Source organism: Plasmopara halstedii, assembly GCF_900000015.1.
Source record: "Plasmopara halstedii genome assembly, contig: Scaffold_2061, whole genome shotgun sequence".
Lineage (NCBI taxonomy): Eukaryota > Oomycota > Peronosporomycetes > Peronosporales > Peronosporaceae > Plasmopara > Plasmopara halstedii.
In genome coordinates, this window is record NW_020188969.1 from 1,988,351 (window position 1) to 2,005,125 (window position 16,775).

Genomic DNA, 16,775 nt, shown 5'->3' on the forward strand with positions numbered 1-16,775 from the left:
ATTGTTACACCAGATGGGCATGGTGTGACTGCACCTAAATAAGTATACGGTACGTGGCGGGGTAGCCAGTAGTGCATGTATTTAGATTTTTCTATATATATATTTAGGAAAATCTATACATTTAAAATTAGGCGGCTTTGCCGCAGATAATAACAAATAAATACAGTTTAAATTTTAAACAGAAGAGTTCATTAGCCTTGGGTTAAGGTTCTAACTACTCTTGGATGTAGTGGATTGCGATTCGCTACACTCGTACTGGTTCTTGTGATGAACGTAAGATCGGTGACCTATATTAAGCTTCCTCTAAGCGAAAAGCTACGGCAGCCCCGCTGCGATTTCCGCTCAGACGCCGATTCCGCGTGAGGATTTCGTCACCCACCGAATGTCCGGCTGTACTCAATTTAGTGTACTTGATTTGGTCAATGGATCTTACAAATACTTGAAGCACCCCCGTGCGTTGCTGGAATGTATGCATGAACATTCATTGAAAGCGAATCGTGCAAAAAGTGTATTTCGGGCACTAAAAAAATGCGGGTCCTTGGTTGTTGCACGGTGTTCGTGTAGACCTTGAGAATGGTAACGCAATTGTGGAGTGGCATCGTGCGGGTCCTTGGTCGTTGCACGGTGTTCGTGTAGACCTCGCGAATGTCAACGCAATTGTGGAGTGGCATCGTGCGGTTTCTTAATACCAAGCGTTTCAAAGGTCAGTGCGGGTCTTTCGGTCAAAGTCGTATTCTTTGCGTCGAGAAAAGAAAAAGCGGATTAAATGAAAGAGTCTTGGATGTTTATGTTAGGGGGTGGGGCTTCTGATGACATAGCAATACGTTGAGCAGGTTTTGATCATTATAGATCATTCACCATTAATTATCAAATTGCCTTTTCATGTCTGAACGTATCACTTTGACCTGAGCAGCGTAATAGTGTGGCTACTTGGAGGACATTCGCTTCACGAAAGCTGCTATCGGGGCTGTCGTGTAGCTCGGTAGTTCATGACAACTGATTATCCCAAACTATCAGATGAAACATGAAATGTATCATGGGTCGACAAGACACGCTTCATATCCTACTGATTTCAATTAGAGCACTACTTGCGAAGAGTAGTAGTAGTAGTAGTAATCGCTTGCCTGGAGACTCTAAAACAATTGCGTTGGTGAGACTCCAGGAAAGCTTCAATCAAACGTCGATAGATGTCCGGTGGAGCTAATTCATTGTGCTTTTCAGAAGGCAATAAATATAAAATGCAAAAATAAAAGGAAAGAAAATTGAAAAGTAAACGGTGATGCAGAGGCATTTTTATAAATACCCTTCGCTATGTGAAGTTGCTTTACTGTACAGAAATATGTTCTTTTGTTGAAGCCGTATAATATTTCATTTAAGTAAATATTAAAAATGTCAAGACATTCGGTGCACTTTTGTGCTTCGAGCAAGACGTCAGTCTTAAAAATGATATATATGCATCCCACATCAGATTTCAATAGGCAGTCATTATCAATTCATTGAGAGTAGAGAGCATTTTGCAGATGCTTTAGTCGCTAGATTTGATATCAAGCACAACGGACGCAACAGCATCGTCATACTTCTTTAGATGGCCGCCACTGCGTCCAGAAATCTTCGCTTGATTTTCACCGACGATAAATGCATTCCGCGTTCTCAAGTTCACAACCGCCACAACCGCGCATTTTCTATAAGTTGCACATGATGTGAGTTGTACAGCAGCAGAGCTCGCTCACAACATCCAAAGAGACCATCGCAGTGGCAAAACAATTGACGTAAAGTGTTAAGGCTTCTGCTTAAATGCAAAGCGTGAGAAATCACCCTACATTAATTTTTATTTTGACGTAAGATAGCTGTGGCCGTCCCTGCTCAAAACAAAAGTTGTACGCGGTTGTACATGCGGAAACCTAGGCAAAGCAGCGGGTCGAAGCTCGACTGATTACGCACGTTCAAAAGAGAGCAACGGCGTTCACCGAATCAAGGCGCACGGCTTCCAAAACACACTCGCTAAAGAATCGTCCAACTATTCATCAAAAAGGTGACGACGTCAGTTTTATCCCAGTAAAGCTTCCATAGACAAACTTTCAAATTGGCGTAATTACGAATTTGCACGTGTGCCACCAGCGTCTTACGTTTAAGATACCGGTCACCACAAATAGCCGCTTAGTATGTTGATTGTGAGTACATCTATAGCCGGGTTAGCTTTGCGATAGACGTACAAAAGTCATAGTACTTATCGTTTAGCGTGGAGGCGCACATTTCGCCGAGTTACGCGCTTAATGCTTTCGCACACTTCGTCGCTACAGCCATATTTGTTGCATTGCCCACTGTCCAAGCTTTGGATTCAGCTCAACCTTGTCGATGCTACGCGCCGTTCGGTCAAGAAATGTGAATAAATGAATCGACACTGCGTGTGTCTAACCTTTTCTGTCATCTCGATTGAGTTTCAAGAGTATATAGACGCTTGTGATACAGTTGAGGTTGGCTGTTTATTTCACTTAAGTAATTCTGAGAGTAATTGTCAACACTGACTTAATCAAGTAAAATTAAAATACTTCAAGTCGTATTACCCACTCACCAACCTACCAGCAATAATTAATGGGTGCCAATTGTCAACTTTTCAAGTTCGACATTGCCGTTCAAAAAAAAATCTGGTTCCCGTTTACTATCCCTATTATGTAGTATATAACTCATGTAAAATGGTCAACAGACATCCAGTCCACGCTTCCTCGTCATCAACGGATTTAACGGATGACCAGTCAGTCGACAAGTCAACAACGACGATGAAGTGCAATAAACGAGCAAACGAACTGCTTTTTAGTCATTCGAAGAGCGTTAGCATAATGAGTTTGACATTACCAACAATACATAAAAAACGGTGGGTATATAAACGGAAAACAATGTATGTAACCCATTGCCAAAATCGTGAAGGCTTTAGAAAAGCGCCACAGTAACTGCAATCAACGCTACTTAACATTTTTAGCTCGGCATTACTCACTTTTTTCTTAACTCTTTTGATTCTCAATATCAGATTTCAAATTTGTAACTATATTGAAGCTCCCAAGGCAGAATTATATAGTATGAAAGGTTATTGTTTTCAATAAGGGAAGAGGTTTTTCTGGCCCGTTTTTGATCGTACGACTCCACGATGGACAAACATATTGTATGCTGCATAGAGAGCGCCAGGAAAAGAAGCCCAGTAGCACACAGCGCAAGCAAGCAAGAGCGGGTGACCGGAAGTAGTAGGACGTACTTGTGCAGCAGCCAACTTTTATAACGCACGATTATTTCGGAGAAGACGTTTGAGTTTGTCAGACCACCTCCGATCAACACTAACGGGTACTGAACCCACGGTATCAATCCCAGCTTAACCTAAAAGGTACCGAAGACCTATAAGAGCCAGCCAGCGGAACCTTCCAATGTGTTGGTGGTGCTGCATGCGTGTATTGGAGAAGTGTCTTCCTCGAAACGATATTGTACGAGAATTAGCACCATATTTGCAGCATGTACATCAGGATGACACGCTGGATGATGATAACCGACGTGGGGACATGGGTGGCCCTTGGATGCGGTCCCAGTCCCCACGAGGAATTGATAAGGACTCAGCAACATCTAGTGACTCATTACGTCACGTGAATGCGAATTACCCTTTGCGACACAGTTTAGACTGTGAATTGAGTCTGCAAACGGATAATAATATGAACCAGACTCGACCGCTTGGTAGAATGAGCAGGAGAAAGCCTGATACAAATGGTACATACGAAAGAAATTTTCAGGAATCCGGTCGTATCACTCCTGGTAAGGAGAAACCCAATTTAACCGAGATTTCAACGAATCAGGACGGATATCGATCATTCACGTCTTCAAGAAATTCTCAAAATCAATCTACTGAGAGAGAGAACCCCACGTTACTTCGTCTAACGAGAATGGAAGCAGATAGTGGAGGAAGCAGCACTCAGAGTTTGGATGTATCAGGTTCCGAGTATTCTGGAGTAGGATCAAACAATGCGACGTTTAGTAAACGGGTCATGGTTAACAAAATCAAGACGGATTTGGGAGATCTTACGCCCGTAAGATGGGAAAAGGTGGTAATTGTGCAGGTTTCCGTACAGGGTTTTCGTGAGATGATGAGTCAGGCAAAAGACTTAATGGAGGACGCAAAGCTCCTGTATGAACATACGGTATTGTCTCGACTGGCGTCGGAGTATGGTGGACAGGAAATTTTGAGTCACTCGAGATCGGGACTTTTTGTTATTGCTTTTGCCTCGGAATTTCACGCTGCTAAGTGGTGTCTATCGCTACAACTTAGTCTTGTATATGCTGCATGGAACGATAAATTACTAAAGCAATTTGACGACATGAAAGAAGTCTCTGTGACAACGAATGGCAAGACAAAGAAAAATTTGCTTTTGTATCGCGGCTTTCGCGTACGAATGGTAATCCATACGGCAGATCCAGATATCAATTCGGAGCTGTCACTATGCGAAGCAGTTAAGTGGACAAAAACTGTGAGTGAGTACGCTTATGGAGGACAGATCGTGTTAAGTGATAATGTGTGGGATAGGTTAAAAGAACAGCTCGTACAATTGGGCAATCCCGTTGTTGAAGACTTGGGCGGTCACGCCGTTCTCGGTGACGAAGTCTTGCTTATGCTACTATTGCCACGAGATCTGGAGCTCCGTCGATTTCCTACTCTAAAAAGTCCACAGCAGCTTTCGCTTGGAATGCGTGATGCTCCGTCGGCTCACAAGCCCGTCACGATGGTTTTTACGTTTATTGAAGGAGCTCGACCTCTTGTTCGCTGTCACGCTGAAGAACTTGCCGATCGTATCAAGACGTTGTGTATGGTGGCTCGCGAGCTCCTGCGAAAACACAATGGCTACGAATGCCAAGAATTGCAGGGAGACTTTATGTTGGCTTTTTTCACACCTGCAAGCGCTATTTTGTGGTGCGGTGAGTTTCAGCTGCGAATTTGGCAAAAGTTTCGCGAGTGGGATCTGGAAAACGAAAATCAAGAGTTGCGTTTTTCAATGTCGATGGGAATTGAAACGGGTATTCCTGCTAGTGTAAGTCCGCATAAGACAAGTGGACGTGCGGATTACTTTGGCAATATAGTGAATCAGACGGCGCGAATAGCAAAAGCAGCACATGGTGGTCAGGTTTTGATCGGCGGTGACGCTTGGAGTGCTTTCTGTTTGGCGCAAGTAACATGTCCAAGCCAGCAAATTATTGCTAGCGCAGATAAAATAAAAGATATGCCAGGATTTACAACATTTCAATTCAGGGCACACGGTTACTATAATTTTAAGGGAATTTCGAAGCCGATTGGGTTGATTGAAGCAATTCCTGTTGATTTGCAGTTGCCCGTATTGAGCTTGGATCTCGTCACGCTTGTCCGTGGCCGTGTACCGAAGGCCAAACGCATTGATGAAGCGGCGCTCGCGAATCAAGCAAAGACCGCGGTGCCAGACGTTCCTGGGGAATTAGTTCGACTTCGACACGGTGGCGAACAGCCCAATAATTCGATTCGTGAGACTGAATTCGACTTTAATCTGTCGTGGGACGACAGTATATTTGTATTTGAAGATATTGATGAGGAGGAAGGAGAAATGGAAGGCGAAGGGCAAGGTCGCGGCTCGGCCAGCCAAATGGTTTACGGTAGCGTGGCCCTTGCGATGCGAAATAGCACACTTAATCACTCTCGATTAATGGCACAGCTACTTTTGTCAGGCATGGAAAGCTCGACAACAAGATCAGTACGCAGTCCAATTACTGCAGCAAGGACTGAAGACATGAATAGAGTTTAATCAGAACACTTCTCGACATTGCTCGTGTTCGCTTGTAATTGTGCTCTCTATCTGGTCTCGTGTCGTTCGATGTTGGAGATGATGCACATTGTAATTGAGGAAGTGAGTTAAACGTTGCAACAAAATAAGTTAATTGGTTTGGTCGTTTGGTCAAACTCGTAGGTTTTGAATTCAGACAGTCGTTGTAATTTTAATCTAAGATTTCATATAAATGCATGATGTTTGAGTAGTTGTAAGAGCAGCACATGGCATTACAAATAGTTACGCCGACTTTTTTAAAATGCTTTGTCGACGTGGAGGCGATGATGTCGGGGTAGTCGCTAAACCTGCAGGTGGCGATACTGCTGCACCCGAAAAGGAGACGATAGACCGACGAGATGGTGAATATGCTATTTGTAAGCGTTGCTCTTGTTGACGTGCAATGAGGCTTCGTAATTCGGGATCAGCCTCTAATGTGAGCTGAACACCACGACGAACAAGATCTTCCATCCGTTTAGCAGCATTCAAGTCCGAAAAAAGAGAAAAACACGGCGGCTGGATGGCCTTGTTTTTACTTCGAGACTCAGGGGTGTTCGTCTCGGCTGTCTTATTCCAACTTAAGGAACCTTGAAAGATTGCACGGGCTTCCTCTAGCTTGACTTCTCTGAAAAATCAAATGATGAATGTGTTGAAAGGTGCAAGCCACTTATTATAACCAATTCACCTGGTATGAACGGCACACGAAAGTTTTTCTCGGTATGCTTGCTGTTTCTGCTGAAACTCATTTCTTGACTCGGCGAGAAATTCTGCCAAGAGTTGCCATTTGATGCTGAGAAAACACAGAGCGAATAATTCATGAAGCTGTCTTATCCAAACATTCCATGCAAAGTACTTACACCTTTGGAATCTTCACAACTGGTATTGACGATTGTTGCAGGCGTTGAAGCTCCATAGGAGTGATAAGCATTTGCGTGCTCACCCGCTTCTCGTCCATGCCTCCAAGCACTACAACTGAATTTCTGCGGGGTCGATGTGCGCTTGCCGAGCCAGGAACACCGTTACCAGACCCAAAATTACTACTCATCGAGTCTTTCCGGCCAGTCAAGCGTCTTTCTTCATTACTCACTTGGCGATCCATCCGTAGCCGCTCATGATCAGTATTGTCAAACCAAATTGATAAAGCTTGCAGTCGAGCCCGCTTGCAGACAACAAAAGATCTAAAAAAAATAGTCAGAAAGTTGCATCAAATACGAGCTTATACTAAACATCGATTACCTGCTGGCTCGTTGAGCACGTATAACCTTGCGTCGCCATTGCACCATGAGGAGATTTAGGTTTCGTCGAGCGTTACTTACACTGCAGTGGTCGAGTATGAAGTGCCGTATCAACAAAGCCTGGCGACCTTTTCGACGACATCGTAATCTCAAAAGCTTTTTCCACATACTTTTTCGCAGCCACGTGTAAACCACCACTGTGTGCTGCGATGCATACTGCCGTTTCCACTTACGCCAGATACGCTGAATCGTAGCTGCCGCAATGCTTCGTATTCTGGCCATCGCTTTTAATCCCTTGGACTGCACTAGTTGTTGATGCCAGCGGTGCGACACGACCACAAAAGATGCCACGTGAAGCCACATTTTACGCCGTCGATAATGCACCGATTGTTCAAGATCCGCCGCTGATAAAAATTGGCTCGGATTCACACGTCGTATGTATTTTTCTCGTTTTGCTTCCAGTTGCTTGTCTCTCAATTGTAAGATATGCTCTCGTTGATGCCGAGTGCGCTCCATTCGCTCGGCAGTCTGCTTTTTTCTATAGTATTCACTGTCAGGCTGGCCCAGTAACGTTGCTAAGAGTGAGCATTTCTACCTCGATTCATGATCTTCAACGGACCGAGGTGTTCTCGCCAGTTCTTTATTCACGCGAATTTTCTGGATGGAGCACAAGTAACCAGGAGAACATCATATAAACTTTGATCAAAGAGAAGAATGCTTACATCACATATATCATTTTTCTGCGCGGAGCATGGCAACAAAATCAGAGACCGTTTCTCTACTATGGCACGAGGAACGATGAAAACTTACACGTCGATACTGCTGTTGTATTTGCTCAACATCATGCTAAGCAATACAGGCGACTTCAGATAAGTTAAAAAAAAAAATACTTCTCAGCCTTTACCTGAAATGCTGCCCACAGTGCTGGATCTGCACGCAACTCAGCGATAAACTTTTGAATTTTGCTAGCACAAAACCCTTGTTAGAGTACGTTGACGACTTAAGCAGAGTCTACTGCCATACCTCTCTTCTGATCTTGACGTGACCCGTGATACCCTTGGATTTAGTATTGTAGCTGAAAGTGCAAGTACGTTTCGAATGCGTGGACTTGTCAATTCTCCTCCTTTATAATGACTTAGATCAGTTTCGGCTGAATTGTATTGATTTCGTGGAGTAAATGGAGCTCGAGGGGACTTATGTTTCTTCACAATGTTTGATGGAGCAGTCGCTAGTACATCGGCTCTAACACATCAACCCAGTGTCAGAACATCCTGCTTTATTATTCCACCAGTCTTAAGGTACATACACAACACGACGCACACGCGCTGCTTCATCTATCTCACTTGTCATGGCCTCTAGCTCGCCCAAAGGACGACGAGAGGTGCTGATATACATATAAGTGGCCTGTAATAATTACAAATAGGTCAAGAATAAACGGAGATAGTGATTTACGTACGTCCAAGGTGTTGAAAGAACGGATTGGTAGATTGATTCAAGTATATGCTCGCGAGGTAGTTCCCGCAATAAAAGAGGGGATAGCTTGTCAGCTTCTCGCTGATTTGGTAGCAAGTTATGCAGCACTTTGGTTCGATCAACACAATTTCCTTCAATGTACGCCAATCTTTGATCATAACTTCCTGTGCGCCATCGTTCCTTTAACTTTTCGTCAGATTTTTTTATTCGTCGACTTGGAAAATCTGAATTGTTGACAGGAGCTAAGAAAACGTGAGAAGGTAAACTCGTGCCCTCCTCTTGACCTGAGACAGTCACAACAGATTGGCATGTGTCATTTGATCTACGAGGCGTAGCAGCTGTTGATCTTTTGACTCTAGTTAGTAGCGGTGCACGACTTAAGGTTTTTGGAGATGGTGATTGAGCCGACGTTTCTGCTGCCAGGTCAGAACGCTCGACCTGTCGAACCATCCACCCTTCCAGACGGTCTGGCTGCATGGCTGCCGTAAAAACTATATTGAAGCTTGTACATTTTTAGTGACAAACACGGCTTTAAAAAGAAAAAACGTTTTGCCTGGAGATTCAGATTGAAAAAGCGATCTACACGACAACCATCCATTTCGATAAGATATACAATACACAGAACCAAATAATCATCATGTGCGACCAAAAATGCTCTTCTCGCGTCTACAACGCGTTTCTAATTGAGCAAGCAGGACCTACGGATCTAGCGCCAACTGACGTTCGTGTGCGTCTAATACGTCAATCAGATGATGGAAGCATGCGAATGGGTTGATTGGAGACATGGTTGAATAACAGGAAAAGACTGCAGCTGGGCGATTGAATTGAATGTTCTAGTAGATATTGTTGGCAGACACTTACTCGGTCAACCCCATGTTGACCTCACCATTAAAGATAGCGGCTGCCGCTGCAAAACGCTCCGCTTGCTGCTGTTGGAGCTCCGTCATGGCCATCAAAAACGCCGGTTCCTGTTGATACTTCATCATTGCAGCCTGAAGCACTTCGCGCGTGAGACCGTGCTTGGCGTGGATTTCAGCTGAAAGGTTGTCTGCGCGCTTGACATATCTCTGATTGATGGCTTCTTCCTTATTGTCAGGATTTAATTCCTTAACCTCGAGACACACTTCTTCCATCGCCACATTAAGAGACTCCATCGTCTCCTGCATGATCTCAATAAATTTGGTGAGCGTGAGCTCGGCAGGAACATCAACATCACTAAATCCACCGCCAGTCATAACGCGGTAAAGCTCCTGAAGTTTTGCCACAGCATTGGCAACGTCTTTGTCGTCTTCCTCTTCAAAATACTCGGTTGCCTCCTTAACTTCCTCTTCAGTCGTCTGAAACTTCGCGTAAACCTGTGACTCGATGGCCTTCATTGCCTCCTCAAACTGACCCATGAGATACGAAGCAAGTTGATCTTCAGGTAGTGAGCGACCGCTTTGAGACGATTCCTGACGAATTTTAGCTTCTAATTTGGCCAATTGCATCTGAGATACAAAGATGACACGTTTTATTACTTGACAACATAGTGCCTGCTTTTAGAAAGCTGAACGTACCACGACTTGGCCCATCTGTGTGCAAATGGTTTCCAAAATACTCAAAAGTTGTTCTTTGTGTAGATTTGGAATCTCGCGTACGCTGTCGTCCTGCTTGCTCTTTTTTGCGTCCTGCGACTGAAAAGCACATGAATGAATAATTCCGTTGGTACGATTGACAAAAGAAAGTCTTCGTACGCTTGTTTTTCCATTTCGGACGATAGCATAGATGAGGATAGCAACTGCTGCTGCGGCCGAGATGCCAGCAATAACTACGGGCTTCGTTACATGCACCATAGAATTGGGGTGTGTAGGTGGAGGGGAATGGCCCGAGACTTTCTCGTTTGTGTGTGGAGGTCAGAGTAGCAGAAGCCAGAAATGTTTTAAAACCTCGTTTAATGTGAAGAACCTCATGAAATTACCTTAAAAATCTCCAAATCTAAAAAGAAAAATGTCAGTCTAGTACAACATAATACTAAACTGGCGCAAAACCAGTAGAAAGTAGTATATTAGCTCCGTTTTCAAGAAAGCATTCATTGCGATAGCTCATAGTAAAAAAACGTGCACCGAAGGTGTTGTAAGACTAAATACATACACGATTTGTTTGATCGAATCCCTTCATTGGAGCGAAGTTATAAGTAAGTTGAACCATTGGGCTTGTGGTGATAGTTTAGTGGGTACGTGCTATTCCCATTTTACACTTTGTACAATTGTGCAAAATATAATACTGCACGATCATATGAAATTCACATTACACTTTTGTAATAAACTAACCCTGGTACGCACGGTAATATACAGAGTTAAATTACGAGGCAAAGTAGAATATTTTGTTAGAACATCAGTCTTTCCTTTCATGTATGTCCCTATTGGAATAGCAGTCAAGGATGGAGCAGCCATCTCTGACTTCTGTGCGTTCGTACACGCAAAAATTTTATTAAATCGTAGTTTTCTCTGTACAAACTGCACAGCAACCTCATGCAGATAACGTATTACTTTTTATCGTCCGACATCCAAGCGCAAAATTCCGCACGAAGAAATTTATATCACACCTTGAATATAATACATGTACTCATGGTTGGCAGGCACTTGTGTATTTTTTTACATGCCACTCGCAGTGCCGATATTCTGAATTGCAAGATTAATTCGTGTTCGAAAGTTATTGAATGGACCACATTGTGATCGACAGAGTTGGCAAGCTGCTCAAGAAGGTCATGAACGCCAACCATGTCACAAAGAAGGCTATCGAGTGTCCTCTCTCCTTCAACAGCGCGCTATCGCTGACCTCGCGTGGTTGCACATAATTGATCGTGTGTTATCAGCGACACGGCCTGATGAAGACTTCACTTTCGCCACCAAATGAAAAAGGTGATGATAATAGCAATTTCATTCAAGCGCATCGACATCTTAAAGACGAGGGCAACGTGGCGGGAACGTCGAGTCGATGCGAGAGCTGACCCAAGCGATCATGGCTTTGGGGGTGTAGAGTGGCATAACTGTCCATTGCCGACGAGCTTTGTCAGTGATCAGCGGATCCAGTATCTTAGTCATCCAGTCGAGTGGATCCCGCGCACAACACGCTATATCTGCTCCCCAACATGCTCCTTCGTCTGCTACTGTCGGACCTCGGTATGTACTGCATGCAGCAATGCACAGTGGCAGTATCATTTGCTCAACGACTTCGAAGCGCTGGACAAGCTCGATGGGTACTATCCAGAAGACATATCGGTGCTTCAGCTCTAGGCCGTGGATGACGGCGTGTTTATGGCCGCGGGCTGCTTGGCAACTCGTCGCTAAACCATCCGTATTGCCCACCATGACATGAAGCAACGTTAGTGTCCTCATCATGAACACCAATGGCTTCAAAAAGAACGGTCACCTATTTATTGAGAGCTTGTTTTGCAAGTACTTGGTGTCGTGTGCTCTAGAAACTACATTTGCAAACAGCACTTACATCCCAACGTTCATGTTTAACCTCGAGTCGAGCTTAAACCACAAGGTTTCGTGAACGACCCAACTCGCTGTTGGATCGACTCACGAGAGGTCGAAGCGGTGGAGTGCTCACGGTGCTCCGCTCTGACATCCCTGGTTTGAATCGGCGATTAAACCCCCACAGCTGTCGGTCGCAGGTCGCTACCTAGTCGTTAAGGTGATGGTCAATAGTGCTTTAATCTACATCCACAATGAGTATGCGCCTGTGTATCGCCAGAGAATATCGAGACTGAAGGGCTCGAGGATCAAGTAGCTCACTTCATGTTGGGCGAGCTCAACACTCCTCTCGACCCTCAGCTCGACGTTTCGCATCCTGACGTAAGATATGACGCGAGTCGACTCAGCTGTCTCGAGTGGTTAGCGAAGCTGGGTGTTGACGATGCATGGCGGGTTTATTTTGACACAAAGCGTGAATTCATCGGTCACCTTCCTTGAAAAAACCGGCTGGACTACATCCTGCCGTCAGAGACGTTCTGCAACCGCTTCTTCGAAGACTCGAAGTAGCTCCTACCAAAGCGCGATGGCGACCACTTCGCTAACTGCGTAAGCTTCGGTCGGGCAAACAGATGCATGGTCGAGGCTACTGGAAGTTCCCGCAGTACCTTCTCGGCTACCCGAAAGTTGTGTGTGCGATCAAAAAAAGGCGAGATCAACTGCGTGCTGCTGAGAACCCCAGTAAGGTGTGGGGAAATGGAAGATGAGCATCAAGACACTGCTGCAAGATGTGCAGAAGAAGCTTCGGATGCACGACATGCAAGCTATTGAGGATGTCTGCATCGCACTCGACCAAACTACTGTTTGATATCTTACAGGAGGTCGTGACTCAATTCGCGAGATCTTTGATGAAGCCATGAAAAACTGCAGAAAAACGGTCACGCGGGTGAGTTAGTACATCCAAGACGCCGCGTTCGACTTCCAAGTGGCCAACACGGGGAAGTCCACCAAGTACTTCTTCTGTTCGGTGGACACGAGTCTGCGTCGAGTCTGGATCAAGGAAGTGTCGATATCAAGTTGAAGCGTCGCGACAAATCCTCGAGAGATCTCGCTTCGCTTCCTGGTAACGGGGGGATCCGAGAAGGAAGATTTCAACAGGCCAGTAGGAGGAGCTCGCCACCTGACAAAGCCATGCAGCGTAAGCTTCTCAACTCGATCGTCCGCTTTGTCTTGGTAGTCAACCATGCGATGCTTGACGCACCAATAACATCTGCCGACCTTGCAATTGCGACTTAACACATGAAGGTGGTATCCTTGCCTTGCATTGACGGGCTGTTCGCTGGTTCTACCAGGACTCTCCGGATGTGTTCGGCGAGTGCTTAAGCATCGTATCCAACAAACAAATTCGCAGCGAGGCTCTGCTTCCATCACAGCGCAAGTCTGCCGTGGTGCTTTTGAACGAAAAGGGATCGAGGGTTGAACCAGGATAACCGATCGCAATAATGCAGGTCGATGTTTAGGTGCTGTCGAAGGCGCTGACATATCGTCTGCAGCAAGTCATAGCCGACATGATTCATGCAAACAATAAAACTTTTGCCAAGAACGGTCGATCCACTACAACGTGCGGTTCCTCGCTGATTTGCAGGATCTCGTGACAGTTCGCGATGAAGAGGCATACACGATGTCCTTGGACTTCCAGAAGGCGTTCAATCGTGTTGGCTGGCACGACAGGATTCGACTGCTTGAGAGAATGGGATTCGGCGCTGCGTTTATCCGACGAATAGAGTCGTTGCACATGAACCCAGAAGCGCATCTACTGATTGTCCACAACCTTCGGCCCGCACTGCAATCGACGCGAGGCAAGGCGATCCGTTGTCTACGCTGCTCTTCGTCCTGACGATTGAGCCCCTTAGATACCTGCAAAGATCCCACGGGGGGGGTCCGACTTGCGAGCTTGGTCTGAGACCCGCAGGCGCAATTTGAGATCGTGAAAAATCACCGCAGAGGCTCCGACGCAAAGCCCAGCTTACCTAAATCAGTACTTTTGGTGCTCAATCGAAACTAAGGCTTCCCAATGTTTCCTGGCGCTCAAGTGCCTAAACGCCTGGAGATAATCAAGAATTTTTGACATATCGTTCGGACAAGCTTCAGTCGACGACACAATCATCGAGTTTCTCTTCCAACGCATCTACGACGGCTTCAAGGCTTGGTATTGACGCGCACTCACGCTCCGTGGTCGACTTCTGGTAGCACAGACGATGGTACTATCCCGTCTGTGGCATTACACGTAGCACACATCGATACCGGAACCGGTCGTAAAGCGGTGGCAGTCGATGCCGAATCGGTTCGTGCTGAGTCGCAAGCACAATCGCGACGCATCTCACGTACAGCATATCCCGAATATGTTCGAGCACCAGCGGCACCGTGACGGCGGACTCGGTGTCTCAAGTTAGCACCTCAAGCGACTTTATATTGCACTGCTACTGCAGTTTCTGCGAGTGGCCATTGACGCATCGTGCCGAATTGGACGACAGCGAGCACTGAGCTACTCATGCTGGTTCTTCCTTGCACCGGGCGATGCATCGCGCTCGTATTCCTAACGATCTCTCCGCTTTGCCAAGGCAATTTGATCAAGTGGAGCTTGATGTCGACGCGGTGACGAGCGACTTTTGTCGGGTGGTACAAAACACGCTGGGAAATCACGAGACATGACCTTCCATCTGGTCGAGAAGAAGTGCGTACGCGACGACGAAGATGATTATTAAGACGTGGTTAGCGACGTATGGCACACGCTTTACGCAGTAACACTCCAATTCTTGTGGTCCGACTGCAACCGATGTCTGTTCGAATGGCAACGATCCACACCAGTGCTCCAGCTACTTCTTTCGCTCACATTCGGTACCTTCAGCGACGCCAACTCGCGAAGGGCGCAGTTGAACGACTATTTAAGGTGTTACAAAAGCTGAAGACTCACCCGGCCTTCGGTACGTTTGTCAAACGCTTTCCAGGTAACACTAATGTAGTGAAACCTGCATAAAACTATCGCTGCTCAGAATTGCATTTCGGAAAACAGATGATATCAAATTTGACAAGTTATCCGAGCAAGCGAGCCCAGCACATCAAGATGGCACCCCAGCACCCTGCCGCCCCCCCGGGCCCACTCATCCCGTGCCACCTTCGCCGCTTGGAAGTCTGACTCTACTCTGCGGACTATATTGTCTCCGGTCGCAGCTTAAAGAAGGACGGGAGGCGTGAGCCTTAAACAGAGCTAGACTGATGGTCCGGTTAGGGACAAGAGGGGTAAGTGATGGTGACTGGTGGGGGACAGAGCAACATACTCACACTTCACCAGCACAACCGTCTTAGAAGACACTACCTTATCGAAGATGTACCCTGCTAGCCATCGTGACAACATGATTGGTAGCGGCAAAAACACGGATGGCGACAGAAAGAACTTCGAGCTTCTCGAGTCATCGTGAGGACATTTGGCGCGTATTGATCACTCCATAGATGCCAAAGAATCTCTAATGAAGCGATCACTTTGATTCTTCTCTGTTCTTTAAGCTAGTCAGCCTTTAGTCTACCTGAATAACGCCAGCACTTGCTTCAGTGTGTCCTATTCGACCACTCGAATGCAATAGACTGCGTGAACATGCGCAGAAATGAGTGGGTGAAGATACGCAGAACGAGTGCGTATGCAGTGCGGGGGCTTAAATCATCTGTGCCTTGCTTGATCGCCTCAAACCAGTAAAATGAATAACCTCAAAATAAAATACCCACGATTGTCTTCCGCAGCGGATTTATCATCAGATATGCAGAGACTTGCGCCGCTGCTCTAGACTAACAGCTCGGCCCTTTGAGCTCACTCGCCATTTTTTTTTCAAGCCACATCGCAGTTGAAATATCGACAGGATGTTTTACTCAATCGCAAGCAGAACCTCGTTGAGAAAACAGTTCAAATTGATGTCAATATTGTCAGATTTTCAAGCGTACGACGTAGGATTTAGAAAATGAAATTGGACTCGACAAGACTCAAATCGCAGAAGTGAGTAGGGTTTTTGAGGACGACCTAGTACAAAACTTGTCCTTGAAAGCGTCAGAATTCTGTTTCAAGAACAAATGAGTATGAACTTTGAACAGTCTTAATGATTTGTATTAAATCGTGCCTGAGACTTGGTCTCTAAATTTGAAGTCTTCAGCTCAATTGGTTATATTGAATTTTGGTGATAACACCCTGAAAACTCATTGAAGTAAATGGCGGTTTAGTTCAACTGGCGCCGCATACCCAAAGGATGAGACTAGCTTGTGATGAGTTGTCTTAGGCTGAAACAAGATATATCAGCTTTCTTATTCTTGCGATTAAGGCTTTCATAATTACTCAGTTCGCGACAATAGTCCTTACTGCAATCATGTCACGGACATGACGTGTGAGCTATCGCTACAACACTTAGGAAGAAGGCTGTAAGCGAATCCCAAACATTTACACCTTAAAGTAAGATGAACATCGTTTTTCGTTGAGCAAAGCGCAAAGATATACCATTGCGGAATACAGAGAGCCAGTAATGTATACATTTGGTACAAAGTCGAGGAGATGGTATTCCAGGGCGAGGTTCGCCGGACAGATTTGCTGCTAATCGCGCTATGGACCAAGCAGAGTTAAATTAGATATTTATAGCATATAATTTATAGAATTTGGACAGCACGGTAGATCATAGATATTAAACGGATTTTAACGAATAGAAGACCTTCTACTATTACAAGCCCCCATCGAATTTTCGACAATGTTCTAG

At 45.5% G+C, this 16,775-nt stretch overlaps 4 protein-coding genes across 4 annotated transcripts; 1 reads left to right on the forward strand and 3 right to left on the reverse strand.

Annotated features, from left to right (window-relative positions):
• Positions 1 to 1,622: 1,622 nt before the first annotated feature.
• Positions 1,623 to 2,253, reverse strand: PHALS_02924 (uncharacterized protein; the record flags this gene model as incomplete). The annotated part of the gene is made up of 5 exons (XM_024717389.1): positions 1,623 to 1,682; positions 1,821 to 1,901; positions 1,968 to 2,017; positions 2,127 to 2,156; positions 2,214 to 2,253. The coding sequence occupies 5 exons, from the start codon at positions 2,251 to 2,253 to the stop codon at positions 1,623 to 1,625; spliced, it is 261 nt and encodes an 86-aa protein (XP_024582893.1).
• A 1,178-nt stretch (positions 2,254 to 3,431) lies between these two features.
• On the forward strand, positions 3,432 to 5,801 carry PHALS_02925 (adenylate guanylate cyclase domain-containing protein; the record flags this gene model as incomplete). The annotated part of the gene is made up of 1 exon (XM_024717391.1): positions 3,432 to 5,801. The coding sequence occupies one exon, from the start codon at positions 3,432 to 3,434 to the stop codon at positions 5,799 to 5,801; it is 2,370 nt and encodes a 789-aa protein (XP_024582894.1).
• Positions 5,802 to 6,062: 261 nt separating this feature from the next.
• PHALS_02926 (uncharacterized protein) lies at positions 6,063 to 10,359 on the reverse strand (the record flags this gene model as incomplete). The annotated part of the gene is made up of 16 exons (XM_024717392.1): positions 6,063 to 6,444; positions 6,505 to 6,609; positions 6,677 to 6,997; positions 7,056 to 7,592; positions 7,650 to 7,711; positions 7,777 to 7,794; positions 7,865 to 7,900; positions 7,959 to 8,019; positions 8,078 to 8,296; positions 8,361 to 8,438; positions 8,511 to 9,018; positions 9,074 to 9,106; positions 9,174 to 9,193; positions 9,389 to 10,014; positions 10,084 to 10,200; positions 10,261 to 10,359. The coding sequence occupies 16 exons, from the start codon at positions 10,357 to 10,359 to the stop codon at positions 6,063 to 6,065; spliced, it is 3,222 nt and encodes a 1,073-aa protein (XP_024582895.1).
• A 6,113-nt stretch (positions 10,360 to 16,472) lies between these two features.
• PHALS_02927 (uncharacterized protein) lies at positions 16,473 to 16,698 on the reverse strand (the record flags this gene model as incomplete). The annotated part of the gene is made up of 2 exons (XM_024717393.1): positions 16,473 to 16,624; positions 16,689 to 16,698. 2 exons carry the CDS (start codon positions 16,696 to 16,698, stop codon positions 16,473 to 16,475), a joined length of 162 nt encoding a protein of 53 aa, XP_024582896.1.
• Positions 16,699 to 16,775: the final 77 nt, after the last annotated feature.